The sequence below is a fragment of the Setaria italica genome, chromosome VI (genome assembly GCF_000263155.2).
Source record: "Setaria italica strain Yugu1 chromosome VI, Setaria_italica_v2.0, whole genome shotgun sequence".
Lineage (NCBI taxonomy): Eukaryota > Viridiplantae > Streptophyta > Magnoliopsida > Poales > Poaceae > Setaria > Setaria italica.
In genome coordinates, this window is record NC_028455.1 from 33,244,428 (window position 1) to 33,264,674 (window position 20,247).

At 45.6% G+C, this 20,247-nt stretch overlaps 2 protein-coding genes and 1 pseudogene across 2 annotated transcripts; all 3 read right to left on the reverse strand.

Annotated features, from left to right (window-relative positions):
* Positions 1-1,769: 1,769 nt before the first annotated feature.
* On the reverse strand, positions 1,770-5,667 carry LOC101756685 (annotated as a pseudogene).
* Positions 5,668-7,640: 1,973 nt separating this feature from the next.
* Positions 7,641-9,595, reverse strand: LOC101772343 (BTB/POZ and MATH domain-containing protein 1). Its single transcript, XM_004973882.4, has 2 exons — positions 9,259-9,595; positions 7,641-9,033 (listed from the first exon to the last, which is right to left on the reverse strand). Coding segments are annotated over exons 1-2 (975 nt in total). The 5' UTR covers positions 9,260-9,595; the 3' UTR covers positions 7,641-8,059.
* A 1,931-nt stretch (positions 9,596-11,526) lies between these two features.
* On the reverse strand, positions 11,527-18,381 carry LOC101757494 (BTB/POZ and MATH domain-containing protein 1). The gene is made up of 3 exons (XM_022827796.1): positions 18,033-18,381; positions 12,346-12,560; positions 11,527-12,294 (listed from the first exon to the last, which is right to left on the reverse strand). The coding sequence occupies exons 1-3, from the start codon at positions 18,379-18,381 to the stop codon at positions 11,527-11,529; spliced, it is 1,332 nt and encodes a 443-aa protein (XP_022683531.1).
* Between the last annotated feature and the right edge of the window lie 1,866 nt (positions 18,382-20,247).

Genomic DNA, 20,247 nt, shown 5'->3' on the forward strand with positions numbered 1-20,247 from the left:
TGCATAGTTCGACCTCTTGCTAGATTTGGCATAATCAAATTTATCCTGCCTCGATTAAGATCTATCAGCTACTTTATCTTCTAAATCTGTTGTGTTACTTCGATTGTCGTGTTAATAAAAATCCAACATAGTGCTTTTTCGTCAACCGATAGTTTCTTATCTTGGCCTTTGTTGAGCTTTTACCATGCTTTTATCTTGTCACATCTAGATTCATCGGCTTGTAGCCTTTGATCTATCACCCTGCTATCAACGTTGTTTCGACTAGGTTCGATCTGATTGATAGTGATGACAGATTAATTGTTATCAGCTAGTTGGTTCTATTTATGATAATTTATTCACTTGATGACCACCCAACCATCATCGGACTATTGCCGATGGTTTATGCTCATCGCATGTTTATGCGTGATTCGGCTTCATAGCCGATGACCTACATCCACGATCGTTCAACATGGTTGAATCAGACTGATAGCTAATGAGTTATCTAGTTACTAGCATCGGCCAATAGGTGTCCAAACACTAAGTTCTAGCATTGCCATTGGTTCATCGGCCCTCTGCATTACAATTCTATCTTCTAGCCGATGAATCCATATGTTTTGTTTGTCCAAGTGTTGTATCATATTAGCATTATGATTCTATTAACTGGCCGATACAACATCATTGCATTTCTTGTTAGTGGCAGGATCAAATTGACTGGCCGAACCTCAAGAAGCGAAGGACCTGCACCGGAGCTAAGTAGATCTCCCAGGCCTTCGTGTGTGGCGCGCGAGAGATCGACAATTGATTTTTTGCACCAACAAGTGGTGACTTCATCAATCCCGAGGATTTGCGAGCTCAGTCTTTCGAAGGTACTCATAGGAGTAGGGTTGCATGCGTGTATTTATAGGGACTAGCATGCGTACATGTATGTGAGCATCTGCATTTATACCGTGTGATTTGCAAGAATATTACCTTCGAAAAAGAGAGTAATAGGATTATCTTTTCCAAAAATAATAAAGAATAATAAATATGAACAAAAATACATCGTGTAAGAATTTTAGCTTCGTCAACCTCAACCAGGTGAAATGGGCAAACCGGTTATGCGGGAAATCCAAAATTTCTTCTCTAAGCAAGTGAACTGTTCTAGTTACCAAACGGATTACACAGTGGAAGCTCAGATGGAAGTCTGCAAGTGGTGCGTGAATTGCGATGCGAAAGTACAAGTAGTTCCAAGATACAGCAGGCTTGAAATGAGCAGACAGCAGTCATGAAGTTATATTTAGGTAGTTCGTAGTAGCATAACAAAAGTAAAGCATCTCAAAAGCTTCAAGCATAACTAGACTACTAAGTATGCATATAATCTCCAAGTCTACATAGCTTCACAAGCCTGATCTTTGTGCCAGTAGCTCCACCACGCCCCCATAGACCTCGCCTCGAGAGCTTTGATTCTTTGAACCTGATCTGTGTAACAACGTCCTCCAACTCGCCCCTTGCTTGTCCTTATAACATCGCAGCAACTTAGTTCAGTACTACATAAAGTCGATTTTGAAATCACACTATGCATGAAAATCTATGAGATTCCGGTGACCGAGATATATGAACACCATACTCAGCTAGCATGCCTGAACTATATAAGGATGCACTGCACATTGTCATAGCCCAACCCTCTCGCAGCTCATCAATAATTGAAGGGAGCTGCTGCACCAACTGGAAGAAAACCTTGGTTAACCCGGCTTTCTTGGAATTTTCCTCCCAAAGAAGTCGATGCATTTGTTCTTCAATTTCAAGCAGCTTTACATTTCAGCGCAAGCTATGGTAGCAGCAAATGTATCAACAGGCACATCTTCCCACAATTTCTGCGCGAACAGAAGCTTCAGCCCTTCTAAATGCATACTAGCCAGCTGCATCATCTCCGAGAGAGTCTCCAAGCTCAGTGTCTCCAGGCAAGGCGTCTGCGTGCATAAACCATAGCATCTGTGAACTGTGCATAAGATAAACACCATACTCAGCTATGCTTGTATGTCTGAACTATATAGGAATTTAGGAGATGCATTGCACATTGTCATTTGTCATAGTCCAAACCACTCGCGGCTCATAAATAATAGAAGGGAACTACTGCACCAACTGGACGAAACCCTTGGTTAACATGGCTTTCTTGACATTCGGGCAGCTGTACATTTCAGTGCAGGCTACGGCTGCAGCAACTGTGTCGACAAGCACATCTTCCCACAATTTCTGCACGCACAAGCTTCAGCTGGTCTAATGCATACCGATCAACTTAGCAAGTAGATGCCGCAATCTCTGAGAGAGAGTCCCCAAGCTCCTCGTCGCCAGGCAAGGCATCTGTGTACATAGACCCAAGCATGGATCTAAATGTTGGCGGGGGTGATGTCATAGACGGCGATGTCTGGTACAGTTGCCTCAGCCATGGAACTGAATAGCTCAGCTTTGAAGACTGGCGAACGAGCAATCGAGCATAAGCACAGCTCAGTGAGCATGGAATGTCTCGCTGTCAATGGTGAACAAGACATCCACTCCATCCATGCTATCCAGCAACCGACCGAAATGTTTTCCAATTTCTGAGACAGTCATGAATGAGCATGATGGCACATACCAAAGTGATGTGTCCCTCTGTCAGGTAATGCTTCTCTAGATCAGCCAGTGAAACAAACCAATGCCAGCCCATTCATCATCATTCATATGGAACAGATGAACATGAGACTGCAGCCTAGGAACATGGCTGGCAGTTCTTGTCCACTAAAATGACCTCATGGATGGCATTTATACTTCTGGACATGCTCAGCACCTCGAAGGTGATATACTTGCCACTGTCACTCATCACCCCAATGCAGATAGCAGGTTACTCTCCGCTTGTGCCAGCCGGCAGGGTTTGGGGCTGTGGCTGTAAAAAAAGTGCTGTGAGCTGTGAAAAAGCTGAAAGCCGTTTGGTTAGAATAGCTGTGAAGCTGTAGTTTGTTAAAAAATGTATGTAATGCTCCTGAACTGCTAGGAGAATGCTGATATTCAAATTTATTATAAAATACTATTTTGTTCACTGATTCACATGCAAATTACCATTTTAAAAAGGGAAAAATAATTTTCTTAAAGATTTTCATTCACCGTTAACATATGGACCACATAAATAAAATTATAGAATATTATAAAAGATATATGGTTCACATAATGATGTCCTTCTTCAACATAACTATCTCCCTCTCACACTAACCAAAGTATCGACTATCCTACTGTGAATGGTATTCATGGTGTCCTCATTCTCTCCATATTGATTGTCATCTTCTTATGTTTCTGTCGTGGCACTGTGTTGTAGCAGGTACTCCTCATCACCATCACATCTATTGAACAACTTGTCTTCCAAATTGGTGTCATGAATAAAATCATGCAATATCATACAAGCTAGAATTATATGCTTCTGAGTTCGAGTAGGAAAACTTGGAATGCCCTTCAAAATACGCCACTTCTGCTTCAAGACCCCGAAAGCCCGCTCAATGACATTTCGAAGAGATGAATGCAAGAAATTGAACACCTTGTACTTCCCTTGAGGAGCACATCCATTACGAAGTCGAAACTCTAGTATATGGTATGTGCTTCCTTTAAAAAGGGCAAGATATCCTATTCAGTTTGGATAACTAGAGTCCATGAGGTAATATTTACCTATAAAACCAAATCAGCAAAGCCAAATAACAATAGAAGTATTGACAACCAGTAATGAAACATGCATACCTTTAGGAGGCACGGGAAATGAAGGAAAATTTGCTAACGCATGGTTCAGGATGCGTGTGTCATGTGCAGAATCTGGCCAACCAGCAACCGCAAAGATAAACCTCATGTCAAAATCACAAACAGCTAGCACATTCTGAGATGTATAGCCATGTCGACATGTGTAGTTGACCACTTCCTCTGTTGGCACTGCTACTGGAACATGTGAACCGTCAATAGCTCCAATAGCTCCTTTGAAATAAGGCTAGAAATGTTCCTCCTTGACCTTATCATGCTCAGTACAGAAAGTAGGATCTCTTGGCTTGATATTGTCTTTTGCTAACTTGCGCAGACAATTCAGTACTTCATGAAATTTAGTGTGAACTGTCCAGAGTGACCGGGTAAAATGATTTTCAGCTTGTGAAAATTATTCGGGTCCTCCAACGATCCACAAGAACATTGCAAATGACTCCATTGATGATACATTATTAGTTGATGTTAAGTCATAGTTCGAGATTAGCAAGTCATGTAGTGCCATGAAAACATCAGTGCTCGTTCGAAACATCTTATAGAAGTACCTCGGATGACCCAGGCATCTCATAACCCATTGAAGTCCAGTTTCTGGTGTTTCCCTGTACTTTCCTTTGTGCAAATACCGCTTAGTGTATTGGTAACCCATTTCACCAATAATAGTAGCCTGCTGCGACAGTTCTGCAAGAAGTAGTAGTCCCTTTTGTCCCTTTTTTGCCAAATCATCCATGTTGCTATCCATCTACATAAGACAAGAATCAAAACTCAGGAAAATATTTACAGCAATCAAAATATGGACAACAATAACAATGGCACAACCAAACATGGAAGCAATAACTCAGGAAAATATTGTTTCAGAGTACAGGCAACATTATTTCAAATGGTTCTGAACATGGAAGCAAATAAATGGTTCTCACAACATGACACTAAAAATAAATAATTGAAAGCTTCTACGTGCGCCTCATCAACTCCTTTGCATGCTCCCTCTCAAGCAAGCCAAACCTTCTTTTGTTTCTAGCTGCTGAAGACCTCCCTAAATTCAGGCTTGACAATCAGAAAGGTGGTATGCATTAGAGTTGTTTCCTCTTGCACCCCACAATCTTTAACCATCTTAATGACCTTTGCAATGCTAGGGACTTGGCTGGTTGGAGGTGCAGATGATGCTTCAATACTTGTGGAGATCTTCTCTTCTGCAGTTTCTATCTTCAAACATGTGTTCTTGTACATGCGAAAGAATGGGCTCTTCTCATCCTTTTCGTCAGTAGCAGTAGAGGACTCCTTTCGTTTCTTTTTTCCTGGTTTTGCTTTTTTCAAAGCAGCCAACTTGACATCATCATTATCTGGAGGGTTTTGTATCTCACCTACATCCTAATCACTTGAGTCATCAAAGGAAATATCTCCAAAACAGGATGCACTTGCCCCGCTAATATGTATCTTATCAAACAACATATGAAGATCATCAAGATGCTTCGGTCCTTATTTTCTGAACCTAACATGATTACATTTGATACCTTTATCAGGATTGTTGCATCTCTAAAATTAAATGGATAAAGTTAACAAGTCAGCCCATATACACAGTTAACAAATCAAAATGCAAAATGATAAATGAAAAAAAGGACAGTACACAATTCTTACAGCTAGGTGTTCATCCCACCATTCGTTGGAGCAGTCAACAGATTACTTTGCCTCATTCCATCCAAGACCAGTGGTAGAATTCTTGAGCTCCATAAACCATGTATATTCTTTTTTTATATTGTCCAACTTATTCTTCAATTATTTCTTTGTTTGCTTCAGCCCAATTTTTTCTTCATACTTTGTTACCAAATTTTTCCAACCAGCCCTAGTGAACATTCCCAAGGGTCTATTCCCAGCTTCTATCTCTCCTTTGCATATATCAATGAAATGCCTCACATTGGCATCGCACCAATCTGCCTTATCAGTCATTCTTGAATAAAGAAAAAAATTCATTCAATTCACAATCATAACAATATCAATGCTCATGCATCCTCCAATTTGTTAGTAAGACAGCATAACAAGCTTACATGTGGTGATGCAGACCTATGATTTCTAGGACCAGGCAATAGTTAGATTTAGATTATGTATTGTACTATTTGTTAGTAAGACAGCATAACAAGCTTCTGGAGGCTAACCTAAGTGAAGCTAAATTTAAAATTTCAGTGCACCATTCCAGTTACCAAATTTGAATCTTAATATCATCACAGCAGTTATAGAATGTGCCAAATGATGTCAAAAGGCCATCTTTTTGTTCTAACCTTTGAGCAGTCAGGTAAATTCTCAGGTAATAACAGGAATAGGTAAGCAGCTTTCTTCACATAAATGTAAAAGATGTGGGCTTTAGAATCAGATATTGTATGCCATAAATATATTACAAATAAAATGGTAGTACCCACACTTTCCTTCATCCAAATAAGGTTATCAAATAGAGCAAGCTGGGAGGGTAGATTTATTGAAATTGTACTGTTAGGGTCTGTTTGGTCTTGTTAAAACCATTAGCATCTCAGTGTGGTTCACTTCATTGCCTCATGTACAGATCAACTTTTTTTCTGCCTAATACACTACAGCACCCTAAACCACCTGCAATAACACCCTTTATGTCACAACTTACACCAACACTGCTCTCCTTGCCCTTGATTCCCTAGAGACGAGCCACAATTCCCTTGCTGCTGCTTCACTTTTTATGTGCAAAATGAATGTGTAGGAGAGCATGGAGGTGCAGTAGGGAGTTACCTTAGCACCAGATCTAGGCGGGGAGTTTGCTGGCGTGCGAATCGGGAGGTGGACGACGGGCTCAAGGGGAAGACGAGGAGGAGTGTCGCAGCCGCATTCAAGGCGCCGCCGCCGGCGGCTTTAGGGGAGGTGGCCTCAGGGCGCCGCCGCCGGAGGACATAGCCGGAGCGCTGCCGGAGGGCGCGGGCACCGTTGCTGTAGGGCACGCCGGACCGCCGCCGGAGGGCGCGGCAAAACCCTAACGCAACAGCGTCGGGTAGGAACGAGAGGAGGCGCAGGTGGGGAGCGAGAGCGACAGAGGTGTCGGTGGGAAAGAAAAACGAAGGGGTACGCCTATAAGCGGTGGCAGTGTGGGTAATTTTTGTGAAACGTCCGCCTCACAGCCGGAAAAAGCACCCCGAGAGTGGCTATGGAGAATGAAATAAAAAAAGTTGCTTTTGTGGAAGTAGAGGTTTGGAAGCTCACCCCTTTGGTTTAGCTTTTGATTTTTCTTGAAAGCAAAAGCACTTTCACAGCTGAACCAAAGGGACCCTGAGTGAACAGCCTTGCCAATGGCGAGATGCCTGGTTTGCTCGTACTCTAGTCTGAATCGCGGGAGCATAATCAATAGTCCACCTCTCCAGCCCTGGTGCGAGGCGTTGCTTGTTCACTGCATAATTGGCAAGTAAATTTGGCATACTATCACAAAGCCACATCCTAATAAATGAAATTAGAACCAATTCAAAGGTTGGGAAAAAAGATTGCAGCTGCAGGAATTAAGACACCGAAGAGGGGCACTTACTTTCTAGCCGCAGAAGGTGATGCTAGTTGCACTGTAGGGTGGTGGCTGCCTGCTGATGGTGGATAGCAGAAATGAGGCTCCGCAGGCATCTCCTCTGTTCTTGGCTGCTCCTCCGACCACGCATACTCTCCGAGCCTCCATCCTCGGCACCTCCCCTTCCCTTGCCAAAGCCACAGTGAATGACGCTGGGCCAACGGTGCATCCCCTGTTGTCCAGTGCCTAGCCTCCTGCAGCAAGCCTCAGCCAGACCCTGCGCCTCTCGCCACCCACTAGGGCTCGTCTCATGGTTGAGTGGCAGGCACAAGAGGGTTTTTATGAGGAAGCACAAGACAATGCACAATTCCAGTTTGTAAAAACAAAACGAGAACACGGAGCAGAACATGTCTTGTGCACATCACGAACCAAGCCACCATTGGTTTCAGTTATCAAACAAATTAAACAGTACAAGCTCAGATGTAAGTCTGCAGATGGTGCTGAATTGTGATACAACAGTACAGGTGCATCCAACATGCTTCAAAAGATCAGATAGCACTCATGGAATTAACATTACACACTAAATAATTCACAGTACCATAGCAGCAATTAAAATCTCAAAAGCTTCAAGCATAAATAAGCTTCAGGCCGTAGAGAACAGAGAACAAAAGTTGAGCTACTAAGTATTCATAATCACCATATCTCTGCACCTGAGCTGTGTGGAAGTAAATGCTGCAAGAAGGTCAGTTCTAACATCCAGTGGAGCAGTCAGCAAAAAATCAAAACGCTATATGCTTGAATGCTTGAGCAATTACATCAGGATGTCACACCATGTCATGTCCCAGCCTTCTCTCGCAGCTCAACGATAATGGACGGGAACTGCTGCACCAGCTTCACAAAACCCTCGGTTAACACGGCCTTCTTGAAATTTTTCTCCGCAGCAAAGAAGTCAAGGCACTTGTTCTTCAACTCCAAGCAGCTGTACATTTCAGCGCAGGCTAAGATAGTGGCAACTCTATCCACTGACACATTGTCCCACAACTTCTGGGCACACAAATGCTTCAACCGGTCCAATGCATACCGGTCCGCCGCAGCAAGCAAATGCTGAAGTGTCTCGGTTGGAGAGTCCCCAAGCTCAGGCAAGGCATCTGTGTACATAAACTGAAGCATGAGTCTGAATGTTGCAGGGGTGATGTCTTGTAGGGTGATAGATGACAATGTAGCCTCGGCCATGGAACCGAGGAGCTCAGCCTTGAAGACCGGCGACCGGGCAGCCAGCACAACTCGGTGTGCGTGGAATGTTTCACTGTCAATGGTGAACGAGACATCCACCCCATCTGTGCTATCCAGCAGCGCGCCTAAGTGCTTTCCGATGTCTGAATCCGGAAAAGGAATAGAGCCCAGCACAGGACTAGGGATGTCACGAATGACTATGATTGCACATATAAGAGTGATGTGTCCCTCTGTCAGGCAATATTCCTCCAGATCACTTCGTGAAATGAACTGACTCCAGCCCGTGCCAGCATTTTTGTCCCTGTTGAACAGATGAAAACAAGACCAATGTGTATCCTGTAAACATGGCTGGCCATCCTTGTCCATTAAGAAGACCTCAAAGATGGCATTGACACTTGTGAATTCGGTCAGCAGCTCGACAAAGACAGAGAGATAGTCGTCGTCATCACACTCACCGTCCCCATATGTGTAGCAGTCTAGCCTCCACATGTACCCACCAGCAGAGAAGGCGTCGGAGTGGATGGCCTCCCCTGTGTCGATGTGCTTAGTTTGTTCATAGTCTAATCGCTTGCCCACTGCATGATTTGCAAGTAAATTGAGCAAACAAAACAAAAGGAAGTGGCAATCTAATCTAACAATAAGTCACCACGAGGTTAGCAGCTTTCTAAATGCACTTGCTAATGCACGGTGGGGAAACCAATTTAAATACCAAAAGTAATCTAACATTTTGTCCCTGAAAGAAATCCTTAATCAGTTAAAGCTACAGGAACCGAAAGAGGAGTAAAATTGGGGGCACTCACTGTCTAGCCGCCGGAGGTGGTGGTGGTGGCGGTGGAACAGATTACAGATCCCTACTTGTTGGTGAGGGCGACCGAAGATGAGGTGCTACCGGGCGCTCCTCTGTCCTCCCCGCTCGCTGCCTCGCTAGTTGGTCGCGTGCACGCTCCGCCCCCCGCCCTCACCTCTGCTCGCATCGCATTGCCGGAGAGGGACACCTACTGGGCCCGCTCGCGGCGGCCAATGCGGCGACGGGCCAGCCCTCGCGTCTCTCGCCGCCCTCTAGGGTTTGGCTCGCGGTTGCGGGACGCCGGGGGCCGGTGGCCGTCGAGGCCGAGGCGGCAGCGCCACAACAGTGGGAGTAAACGAAAGTGTTGTTCGTCGTGGTCAGACGTACCATATAGATGGGCCAACTGGGCTCAAAAGCCCAATGTCTCGCCACATGCTTCGACGACGGCCCTGTAAGAACAAGTTTATCTCATTTTCTCCTTTCTTTCTTTTTCTCGGTCGGGATGCCATCATGCCGATGAACTACCATCCATTCCGCACGTTTTGGTGGTAAACTTACTTGTCTATGATGCTTTACATGCCAGTTGATTAGGAGTGTTGTACTTTTCATGGCTTGATCAATATGTAAATGTGTTAAAGAAAGGAAAACACATGTATGTAAGGAACAAATTTCCCTCGTAATGTACTCGTGTGTGTTCAAGCACGTTCACGGAAAAAAAAAACAAATTTGCTTCATGTAAGGAATTTCTATCTAAAGAAAAGAAAGGAAAAAAAGACACTCCAAGAAAAGAGGCTTGGCTACTACTTTCTCCATCCCAAATTATAGATCGTTTTAATTTTTCTAAGTTCATAGAACTTGATATGCACATAGAATTTGACTTTTCCGCATACCCAATACCAACCCCATCTTGATTCAATTTGCCCTCCTCTCCGTACTCCCAAAACCTACGGAAAAAAGATGGAGGGAAAAAATGCCACATCTAAAAAAAAAGTCCAAGTTTTCGGCCTGCATATGGATGGTGTGGCGACCAATTTTTTTTTTGGAACCGTTGGTTGAAGAGGTATTTTGCCTCCCAATAATTTTTGGCAAAATCCCAAAACTAGATTTTTAGGATTTTAAAAGTAAAGTACTCTTGGAGATGCTCTTATCAAAAAAGTGAACGGGTAAAATGAGTAACAACATAGTGTGGCAAGATCCCAGAATGCTTTACTATTAAAAATTACTTTGAGGCATTATCTTACAAACTTCTTCTTTCAAAAAAATCTTACAAACTTCCAAAATGAACTTTTTTGATCCTATATGAATCTGCAAAACACATGTCAATTTTGACTAAAAATTTGTTACACCAAAGTAAGCCCACAATTCCAGTTGAAACCACAAGCGCATGGAGTATCCTCCGAAGAACATCCAGTTACCAAACTAACTAAACAATAGAAGCTCAGTTGAAAATTTGCCAAAAACAAAAACGGTGCAAAATTGTTAATACGATAAGTGCATCCAACATGCATGCTTGAATGGATCAGAAAGAACTCATGGAGCAAAAAGGATACATAGTTGGGTAATTCATACTAACAAAGCAACGCTAACATCTCATAAGCTTCAAGCATATTAACCCAGCTTTGGGACAGAACACGGCCAAGAGCACAGAGAAATAAAAGCACAACTAAATATATGAATTTGCACTATCCATGGCTTTGAACTTTAGTTCTACAACAATATCTTCAACCTTAACTCAGTTACCAGTATCATCAGGCAGCAACTTAGTTCAAATACTATAACAAAGCAAGATTAATTAAAATCCCAAACGCTCAGAATTTAATTAAAATCCCAAACCTCAGAAACTTATCAAGCAGTAGTCACCATAGTATCTAAGCAGAGCATGATGATAAAAGCTACGCGTAATCAATCACTGAGCTATATACATTAGTTCATTGATCAAAGCTTTTACTGGCCATAGCAAAGTAAATATCTCAAAAGCATTAAACCAAGCTTCAGGAAAGAACAGGGCCAAGAGAACAAACAAACATAGACACAAACACACCATTAGGCTACTGACTATGCATAATGTCCATGCATTTGCACTGAGCTGCGCAAATAACCTCCACCTTGCATCACATGTATCATTAGCACATTGCATCAACTTGAAACAATACCGTGAGAAAGCAAGTTCTAAGCTCCAGTATGCTTCAAAATATATAAGGTAGCAGCCACCGAAATATCTGAACACCATACTCAGCCACGAATGCCTAAACTATACACATGGAGATGAATCGCAACGATGTCATGTCGCAGGCCTCTTTCGCAGTTCAACGATAATGAATGGGAACTGCTGCACCAGCTGCACAAAACCATCAGTTAACACAGCCTTCCTGAAATTTTTCTCCATTGCAAAGAAGTCAATGCACTTGATCTTCAACTCCAGGCAGTTGTACATTTCAGCACAAGCTAAGGTAGCGGCAACTGTATTGACAGACACATTGTCCCACAATTTCTGAGCACACATAAGCTTCAGTCGGTCCAATGCATACCGGTCAGCTGCAGCTAGTAGATGCCGGATCATCTCAGTGGGGCAATCACCAAGCAGCTCGCCGTCTACAGGAAAGGTGTCTGTGTACATGAACCGAAGCATGAGTTTGAATGTTGCAGGGGCAATGTCATGTAGGGTGATGGATGGTGCTGTAGCCTCAGCCATGGAACCAAGGAGCTCCGCTCTAAAGACCGGCGAGCGAGCAGCAAGCACCGCTCGGTGTGCGTGGAACGTCTCACTGTCAACGATGAACGACACATCTGCCCCATCTGTGCTATCTAGCATGTTGCATAGATGTTCTACAATGTCTGAAGGTGGTACTGGAATGGAGCGGTCATTTACAACCATGATTCCACAAACGATCCTTATGTGTCCCTCCTCTGTTACATAATCTTTAACCAGATCAGTCTGTGAGACTAACCGGGAAAACCCCCAAACGTCCCATTGGAGTTGGAACAGATGAACCCCTGACCTTTTCCAAGCGGTTACTGATGGTTCCCCGTTCTTGTCCATCAAGAAGACCTCGAAGACGGCACTGACACCACTGACCCAGGGTTTGCTCACTACCTCAACGAAGACAGAGAGATACTCGCCCTTGTCATACACCGAATTAATTCCACGCGGAAAGCAGCTTATCCTCCACATGTGGCCGCCAGCAGAGAAGGGGTCTGAGAAGATGGCATGGCCAGCTTCAAGGTGCTTGTTTTTCTCGTAATCTAATCTGAATTCCTGGAAACGGAAATCAGTAGGCCGCCCATCTAACCCAGCTGAGCTGTGTTGCTTGCCCACTGCAGAATTGGCAGCTAAATTTAGTCTAAACCAAAAACAAACGATGGCCATAAAATTAACAACCAAACATCACAAAATCAGTTATTTTTAATCCTTCCACCGTCTAATAAACATTAGGTAAAATGTTGCACAAATTCAGACTGGAAGAAAAATCTTTAACCGGCAGGAACTGAAGAGGGAGCACAAGAGGGGGCACTCACTGACTAGCCGCCTGACGTGTTGGTGTCGGTGGGACTGTTGCCTTCCTGTTCGTGGGAGCGATCGAAGAAACAGTCGCGCCGCCGCCCGCCGGCCGCTCGTCTTCCCCGCTCCCAACTTGGGTCTCCTCCAGTCGCGCACGCACCGGTCTCCCTCCCCTTGCCGGAGAAGGACCCCTCCGCGACTCACGGCAAATGCCGCGACAGGACGATGGCCCCTCCCCGACTCTCCAGCGCCTTGCCTCCCGCAGCAAGCCTCCGCCGGACCTCGTGTTTTCGCCGCCAGCTAGGGTTTATATAGCGGCAGCGCGGCCGGCCGGCGCAAACCCCACGGGCCTCGTAGACGGCTGGGCTTAGCGAGTTCAGACATGGGTTGGATGGGCTGGCTAACTGGGCTGCCAAGTTTCAGTCCAGCCTAAACAAAGGGCCTGCCCATGCAGGTAACAACATCTAGCTGGTGGGCTCGAGGTTCAACATCATCAGACTTTTTTTTGACGATCCAGGCAGAAGAACTGCCGAATATATTAAAAAAAAATGAAACTGAAAGTACTGATAACTCAACAGTAACTGCAACAATTATGAGGGTCGGTTGGATTGGGACATTAACATGTACTGTACACACCAAGACACCTCTCAACTCAACTCAACAACCAATATCGTGCAGTTGGATTAAATCAACAATATGGTCAAACTCAACGCAGCTCAACAACCTACTCCGAGGCCGATCGGATTGAGACATCAACACGAGCCGCACAACACCGTCACTCCACTCAACTCAAATTTGCATCACAGCACCACACCTGCAACTCCCTGCAGGTCGTTCGCCAACGCCCTAAGCACCTCGCCCACCACCAGTAGCTATTTTCCTTTTTTTTTTCTTTTTTTCTTGACGAAAATAAACTAGTCACGCCTCCGCATTAGGCATGACGTGAGCTTCCAAACAACACCTCCAATGAGGAGTGTGACGCCACTTGCACCACCATCACCTACCATCAGATGGTCTGCACCCAAGAAGCACGGGAGACGCTGGGAAAATAGGCAAGTTGATTGACGCTTCCAAGGAAGTAAATGGTGCCAAAAAGCATCGTCATCATCGGCCCATTTGAATGGGCAAGGCTTTCACCATAGCCCCAAATCCCCAAGCCGAGTCTGACTGCAGGCCGCAACCTGCCCTTGCTGTGCCGCAGGATGTGTTGCGTAGGCGGGCGTCCCTAACCTCCAATGAGGAGTGTGACGCCACTTGCACCACCATCACCTACCATCAGATGGTCTGCACCCAAGAAGCACTGGAGACGCTAGGGAAAATAGGCAAGTTGATTGACGCTTCCAAGGAAGTAAATGGCGCCAAAAAGCATCGTCATCATCGGCCCATTGAATGGGCAAGGCTTTCGCCATAGCCCCAAATCCCCAAGCCGAGTCTAACTGCAGGCCGCAACCTGCCCTTGCTGTGCCACATGATGTGTTGCGTAGGCGGGCGTCCCTATTGCCACCAAATGCCACCACGTGCACCATGGGCATCCTTGCAGCGCACAGCAGCAAAGGTTGACACAAAGCAGCCCCCGGGTGGCTCCGACGAGCTGTTGCCACATGCTGGGCTGCAAGGTCCCCCACGCCGCTGCCACTGTAGTGCCCACGTACAACCGCCGGTCAAATTGAGCAGCCACCATTGCAGGCAGGCCCTTAAGACCCCCGAGCCACCTGCCCAAGGCTCATGCGAGCAGCCATTACCGCGTCTATGGGTCCACCAGAAGGTTTGAACAATCCCAAATATGGGGCTGGATATCTGCATGTGGCTGACATGGAGACATGGCGCAGGATGGTGTGGTCTACATAAAATATACGGGAACTAGTCGAGGATTAGAAAAGTACTCATTGTAAATAGAGTAGAACTCCTCTAGTTGTATCTGACTATTATTCTTGTAAACAACCAACTCGTAACCCTGCCCTTGGATATATAAGGCGAGGCAGGGACTCTCTTCAAAGCAATTCTATACAACTAGCGCAATACAACACACATGATGTAGGGTATTACGCTATTCAGTGGCTCAAACCAGTCTAAATCATGTGTCGGCGTCCACCTTCAAGTTCCTAATCTCAGCGAGCCCCACCAATCAATCTACTACCTTAGAGATACCCCTTGGTAGGTTGCCGGGTCTAAAGACCGTTAAAGACCCCCGAGCCTCCTACCTAGGGCCCGCGCGAGCCGCCGCCGCACCCCAGGTCATAGTAACCACACCCACCAGCAACCTGTAGTCACCAAGGATGAACCACCGCAGGAGCCGTACCTCCGCACAGGTGGCGCTGCATAGCGCTGAGTCAGCAACCTCTCAACCGAGCGGCATGAATTCGAGCGCACCGATCATGGATCCGAACCCCCAACAACGAGACCATGGGGCCGGCGGTGTGGGCAGTGAAAGTGTATTTAGGCCCCTAAGTGGGTTTGGTTGATTGAATGGCAAAATGATTAAAGGACTAACTTGTTTGTATAAGATTGTGAGCAGGATTCTATTCTTATACTCATGTTGTAATAATGACTCATGTGTTTGAATGAGTATCATATAGCTCAAAAGGAAGATAGCAAGCAAGTGTGTAATCCCATGATACAAATAAAAGATCAATGACAAGCAAGAGTAAAAGAGAAATTTGGGGACGTATTTTATGATGGTTGATCTATAACTCTCCAAAGCATATAATGGCTTGTTTGATAAAGAAAAGGGGATCATTAAGAAAAGAATGGCAATATTCATAAGTGGATAGTTGCAAGACTTCTTGCACATATTATAAAAGGGACATGTGTTTTTTGAGTTATCTATTGGTCTTATTATTGGAAGCTTGCAACACATAAAAAATTCTTTATCAATCAAGAACAAGCATTTGAAGCGGATTTCAAATGGGATCTTAGTGTTGATGTCAAAAGCAAAGCTAAACTCATAATGGCTTGAATGGATGAAGAGATCAAGCAAGAGATTTTCAACGAGGTACTGAGCAAGGTTTGGTCAAGTGGTGACTTGAGCCATGAACAACGATACTAAGGTGAAGTGGCTATCCTTTGGGGATTTCGAGATATCAAGTCAAGCCTTATTGAGGGTAGTAATGCAATGCATCTAATATATTTTGGTTGGTAAAATGGAGTGGCTTAAGGATTCAAGTATGTCTTACATAAACAAAGGAGAATCCTAAGTCACTAGCTCAAGATGGATGGGCTCAAGATAACAGTTATGTTAAGAGCCCTCAAAATGATTGTTGATCAAAGTATGACATGGATGAAGACTTTCAAGCTCAAGTGGAAACATAGTGTTTATATTTATTCTAGAGCATAAGTATGTTGTACTATCAGGAGGGATGCAACATTAGCTAATTGACAACACCAAAAGTGCTCTTAGCTGACCTATGTGAGTTTTGCCTTGAGAAAAACCCCTGAGTGAGCTAAAAGGTTCCATATTAGCTAACAATGGTCAGTTTCATCCTATGGGTCGATCAAGGGTGAGTGTTGAGAGTTTTCGGTCTGGCCGGTCTGGGAGACCGGTCTGACCGGTCCAGGTGTCCAGGTGATGCTAATTGAGAGATCCGGATTATTTTGGAAGATTTTTCGAAATGAGTTTTCTGAAGAAACTTGTGGAAATCTCTGGATTGGTGACCCAATGGCTAGTTTTCAAACTAGACCGGTCTGACCGGTTTAGCCAGTGTGTATAACAGCTAGTTTTGGGGCTATGGGGTATTTATACCCCACGACCTCCTCTTTTGGAGGTTGTTGTTCCTGAGGTTGAAATAGTGTCCTTTGTTCATTCTGAGCCAGGCAAAAGCCAAGAGAAGCTCTCCCCAACCCCTCTTTGTGAGGTTGTGTGATTCTTATGAGATCTTGTGAGTTGGGTAGTAAAGAGAACACAATTGAGAGCAATTGTGAGCTGAGAAGAGCAATCCATAGCTTGAGCACTTGTGGTTGATGTCAAGAAAGCATTGGAGCATTTGTTACTCTTGGAGGAGTGTCTCCTAGACGGCTAGGCGTTGCCGGCTAGCTCCCAAGGTGTGGTGAGCAGCGGCAAGTTTGTGAGGGCTGTGATCTTGCCTCCGCAAGGAAAAAGATCAGCTAGTGGAAATGAGGGAAGTGGTCGAAAGGGACCCGGCTTGTTGGAAGAGAGTTGAAATAGACTAATATTCCAATAGGCACCTCAACGGAGACGTAGGATTCATAGGGGTGAATCTGAACTTTGAAGAAACAAATCCTCGTGTCTCCCTTTGGTTTGCCTCACTTGTTCAATTCTAGCATAATATTTATGCTTCCGTTTCGATCTACTTGGGTGTGCTTTTTTGTGTGTGTAGGAACAGTGTTATCCTGCAGGAAACTAACCACAGAAGTTACACTCAAGTCTTGTTGGTGCTAGAAGTTGAAGAGGGGATCGAGCTGCACATTGGTGTGCCTCACTGCACCTGACCGGTCAGACCGGTCTAGGTAACCGGTCTAACCGGTCCGTCCAGGCAACAGGATTTAATTTGGTTGAAATTTGTTTAAACTATCATTCGCTATTCACCCCCCTCTAAGCAACATCAAGATCCTTTCAATTGGTATTAGAGCGAGGACTCACATCCAAGCTTAACCGCCGTGAGAAAAGATGTCGACACCGAATGAGGTAACCTTTGACTTCGAGCCACTTGCATGCGATGACTCGAACTACAATTCTTGGTCAGCTCATATTCTTGATATATTTAGGGTCATGGGTCCTCAAATTGAGCAAGTTGTTGATGTGAGCATTTATCCTCCAAATCTTGAATATTCCAAACTAACCCAAGAGGAAAGGAAATACTCACAACTCAACTCTCAAGCAACTTGCATTTTGACTCGTGCTTTGAGTGAAGAGGTATACGATGTATTAGATGCTCTCATGGATGAGGATGAGGATCGTCACATAAGTCTTGATGCACATCACGTATGGATCACTCTCAAGGAAATGTATGGCACAAGTTCTAGACAGGAACCGGTCAGACCGGTTAGGCAAACCGGTCAGACCAGTCTAAGCAGATATATCAGCCCCATGTGTAATATGGGTGTTAGTCAAGAACCAAGCCAAATTTCATCTTCTCCTCAATCCATCCCATCAAATGATGAAATTGATGTGTGCTTGATGGCCAAGAAAATTAAGAAGAAGGCCAAGAAAGGAAAAGGCCAAAAGATTGAAAGCTATCATCAGTTCATCACACACACACAGAGAGAGGTGGGTTGATCGTGGAAAGTTGCAAATGATTTTATGCTCTCCCCATCCATGAATATGCCTTTGCCTTGAGGCAGTAGGTGCATGCCGGTCAGGAAGAGGCTGTGCGCGGGGCCGCGTGGTGGTGGAGTGCCGGCTAAGTATAGGCGGCGCATGAGGTCGGGCGCAGGTTCGATTGGAGTCTGAGTAGGGAGGAAGGAGAGTGGGTAGGACGGAGCGGCCATGGCTGGAGCTTGAGGCCCGTACTTGGCCATCGCAATGAAGAAGGAGCAGGGCGGGTCACGGCGAGGTGAGCTCGTGCTTGGCCGCAGCAGCCCGCTGTCTGGGAAGCTGCTGCGCGCGGGGCCGACGGAGGCCACACGGTGGCTAAGCGGGTTGCGGCGTTGGATGGGACAGGGGTAGCGATTGGGCGGCATGGGTGAACGGGACGGCGGTGGCGATGGGGCGTGGCGGCAGCGGCGGTGGCTCCTGGAGCGCAGGTGTGGATGAGATTGGGGCGCGGGTGGCCCAGTGGCGGGGCGCCTCGAGCGGAATAGGTCGCCGAGCTGCTCACGCACATCCAACCTGCCGTGTCCAAGTTGCCGGGCTCCTCCCCCTGCGCCGGAAATTTCGAGGACGAAGCGATTGAGGAAGGAAACCCCCCCCCCTCCCCTCACCCCCGGGGGGCATATGTGCGGGGTGATGGAGGTGTTTTCAACGTCCGGGCATTTTTATAGGAAGGATGGGGGAGCGGTTGGAGGTAAGTTTTTTTTTATTTTTCATCTAAATAAAGTTTTAGGGTAATTTTAGGGAGCTTTTGAGTTGCTCCAAGAACTATTTATCAGAAGATAGATAGGAGCCCCCGCTGGGCCTTCTCTTCAGTTGTGGTCTTGTAGAGCGAGAGTGTCCACTTGTGTATTTTCTTGAAAAGTGCAGACCGCTCGTGATACAAAATTCTTATTTCGAGTGATCTTTCAGTTATTATGAAACAATTCAAGCCCCTCCGAGAAATTTACTTATGGAATAATCGAGTGTTTTGGTAATAAGCAAACGTCTCATGGCGTGCGTGCCATTGATTTTTTTTCAAATCACACAATAGACATGGACGCTCACGTACATAAAGGAACACTTGCCCCCTACAAACACACACAATCCATGCCATTGAATTTGATAACCAAAGCACCGGCATCGGTTCACTTGAACCATGTTTGGAGAGGTCAATTCTCGCATGTGCCAAGTATAAATGAGCCGGTACGAGCTGGCAAAAATAATGGATTGTCCAGTTTAAATAATTCAGTATTTGTACCGACTCAAAATACAACCGGCACAAATATTCTTAGGATTATTCGTGCTGGTTCAAAATTGAGCAAGTAAGGACAATCTATTAATATTCTTAGGATTATTCGTGCTGGTTCAAAATTGAGCAAGTAAGGACAATCTATTATTTGCGTCGGCTCGAAATTGCGCCAACACACGGGTAAGTTTCCATCTATGCTATCCAAATTTCAGCTTGTATTCAGAAATTCATAACCTTTTGCATATGGACTCGGATGGAATAAACATTATATGAAAATTGTGCGGTTTGACAAGATTTAGAATTTTATAGTTAAATATTTTTTGATTTGAAGTCATTTAGATGCTCAAATAATGGATCAAAATGTTAGACAATAGGGATAAAAAAGGAATAGAATTTCTCTAAATGCGAAGATGTACGGTGTAGGTGGAATGGCATGGAGAGGTCGTGAATTCAAAGGCTACACACCGCACACGTACATATTTCGTGTGTACTGTGATTTAGGTCCTGTGATTTAGGCCCTGTTTGGGAGGAAGGGGCTAAATTAGCCCTGGCTAAACTTTAGCCCTCTCAAATGAAAGGGCTAAACTTTAGCACATTGGGTGTTTGGGAAGAGGGCTAAAGTTTAGCACCTCTTCTATAAAATGTCCCTTATGCCCCTGCTGTGCTGCCCCTCCCACCATTTTCCTCTCAGCTGGTGTTCAGCAGGGGCTTCTCGGGCGGTCGCGGGGCGCAAGCGGCCGGCAGCAGCGGCGCCGGCTAGCGCGTCGAGGAGGTGGCGGAACGCGGCGGCAGGGCAGGGCATGAGCCGGCGCGGCGCGGATCCGGCTGCAGCGGCGGTGGCGAGGCGGACAGCTCTGGCGGTCTCCACCGACGCCGCCGCCGCCGCCGCCGCCGCCTCGCTGCACCAGTCCGCCGAAGCCGAAGCGCTCCCCGGGTCGCAGAAGGGCGCCGGCCTGCTGCTTGCCCTCCGGTGAGGCGCCGGTCGCCGCGGCCGCGGGCGCCGACG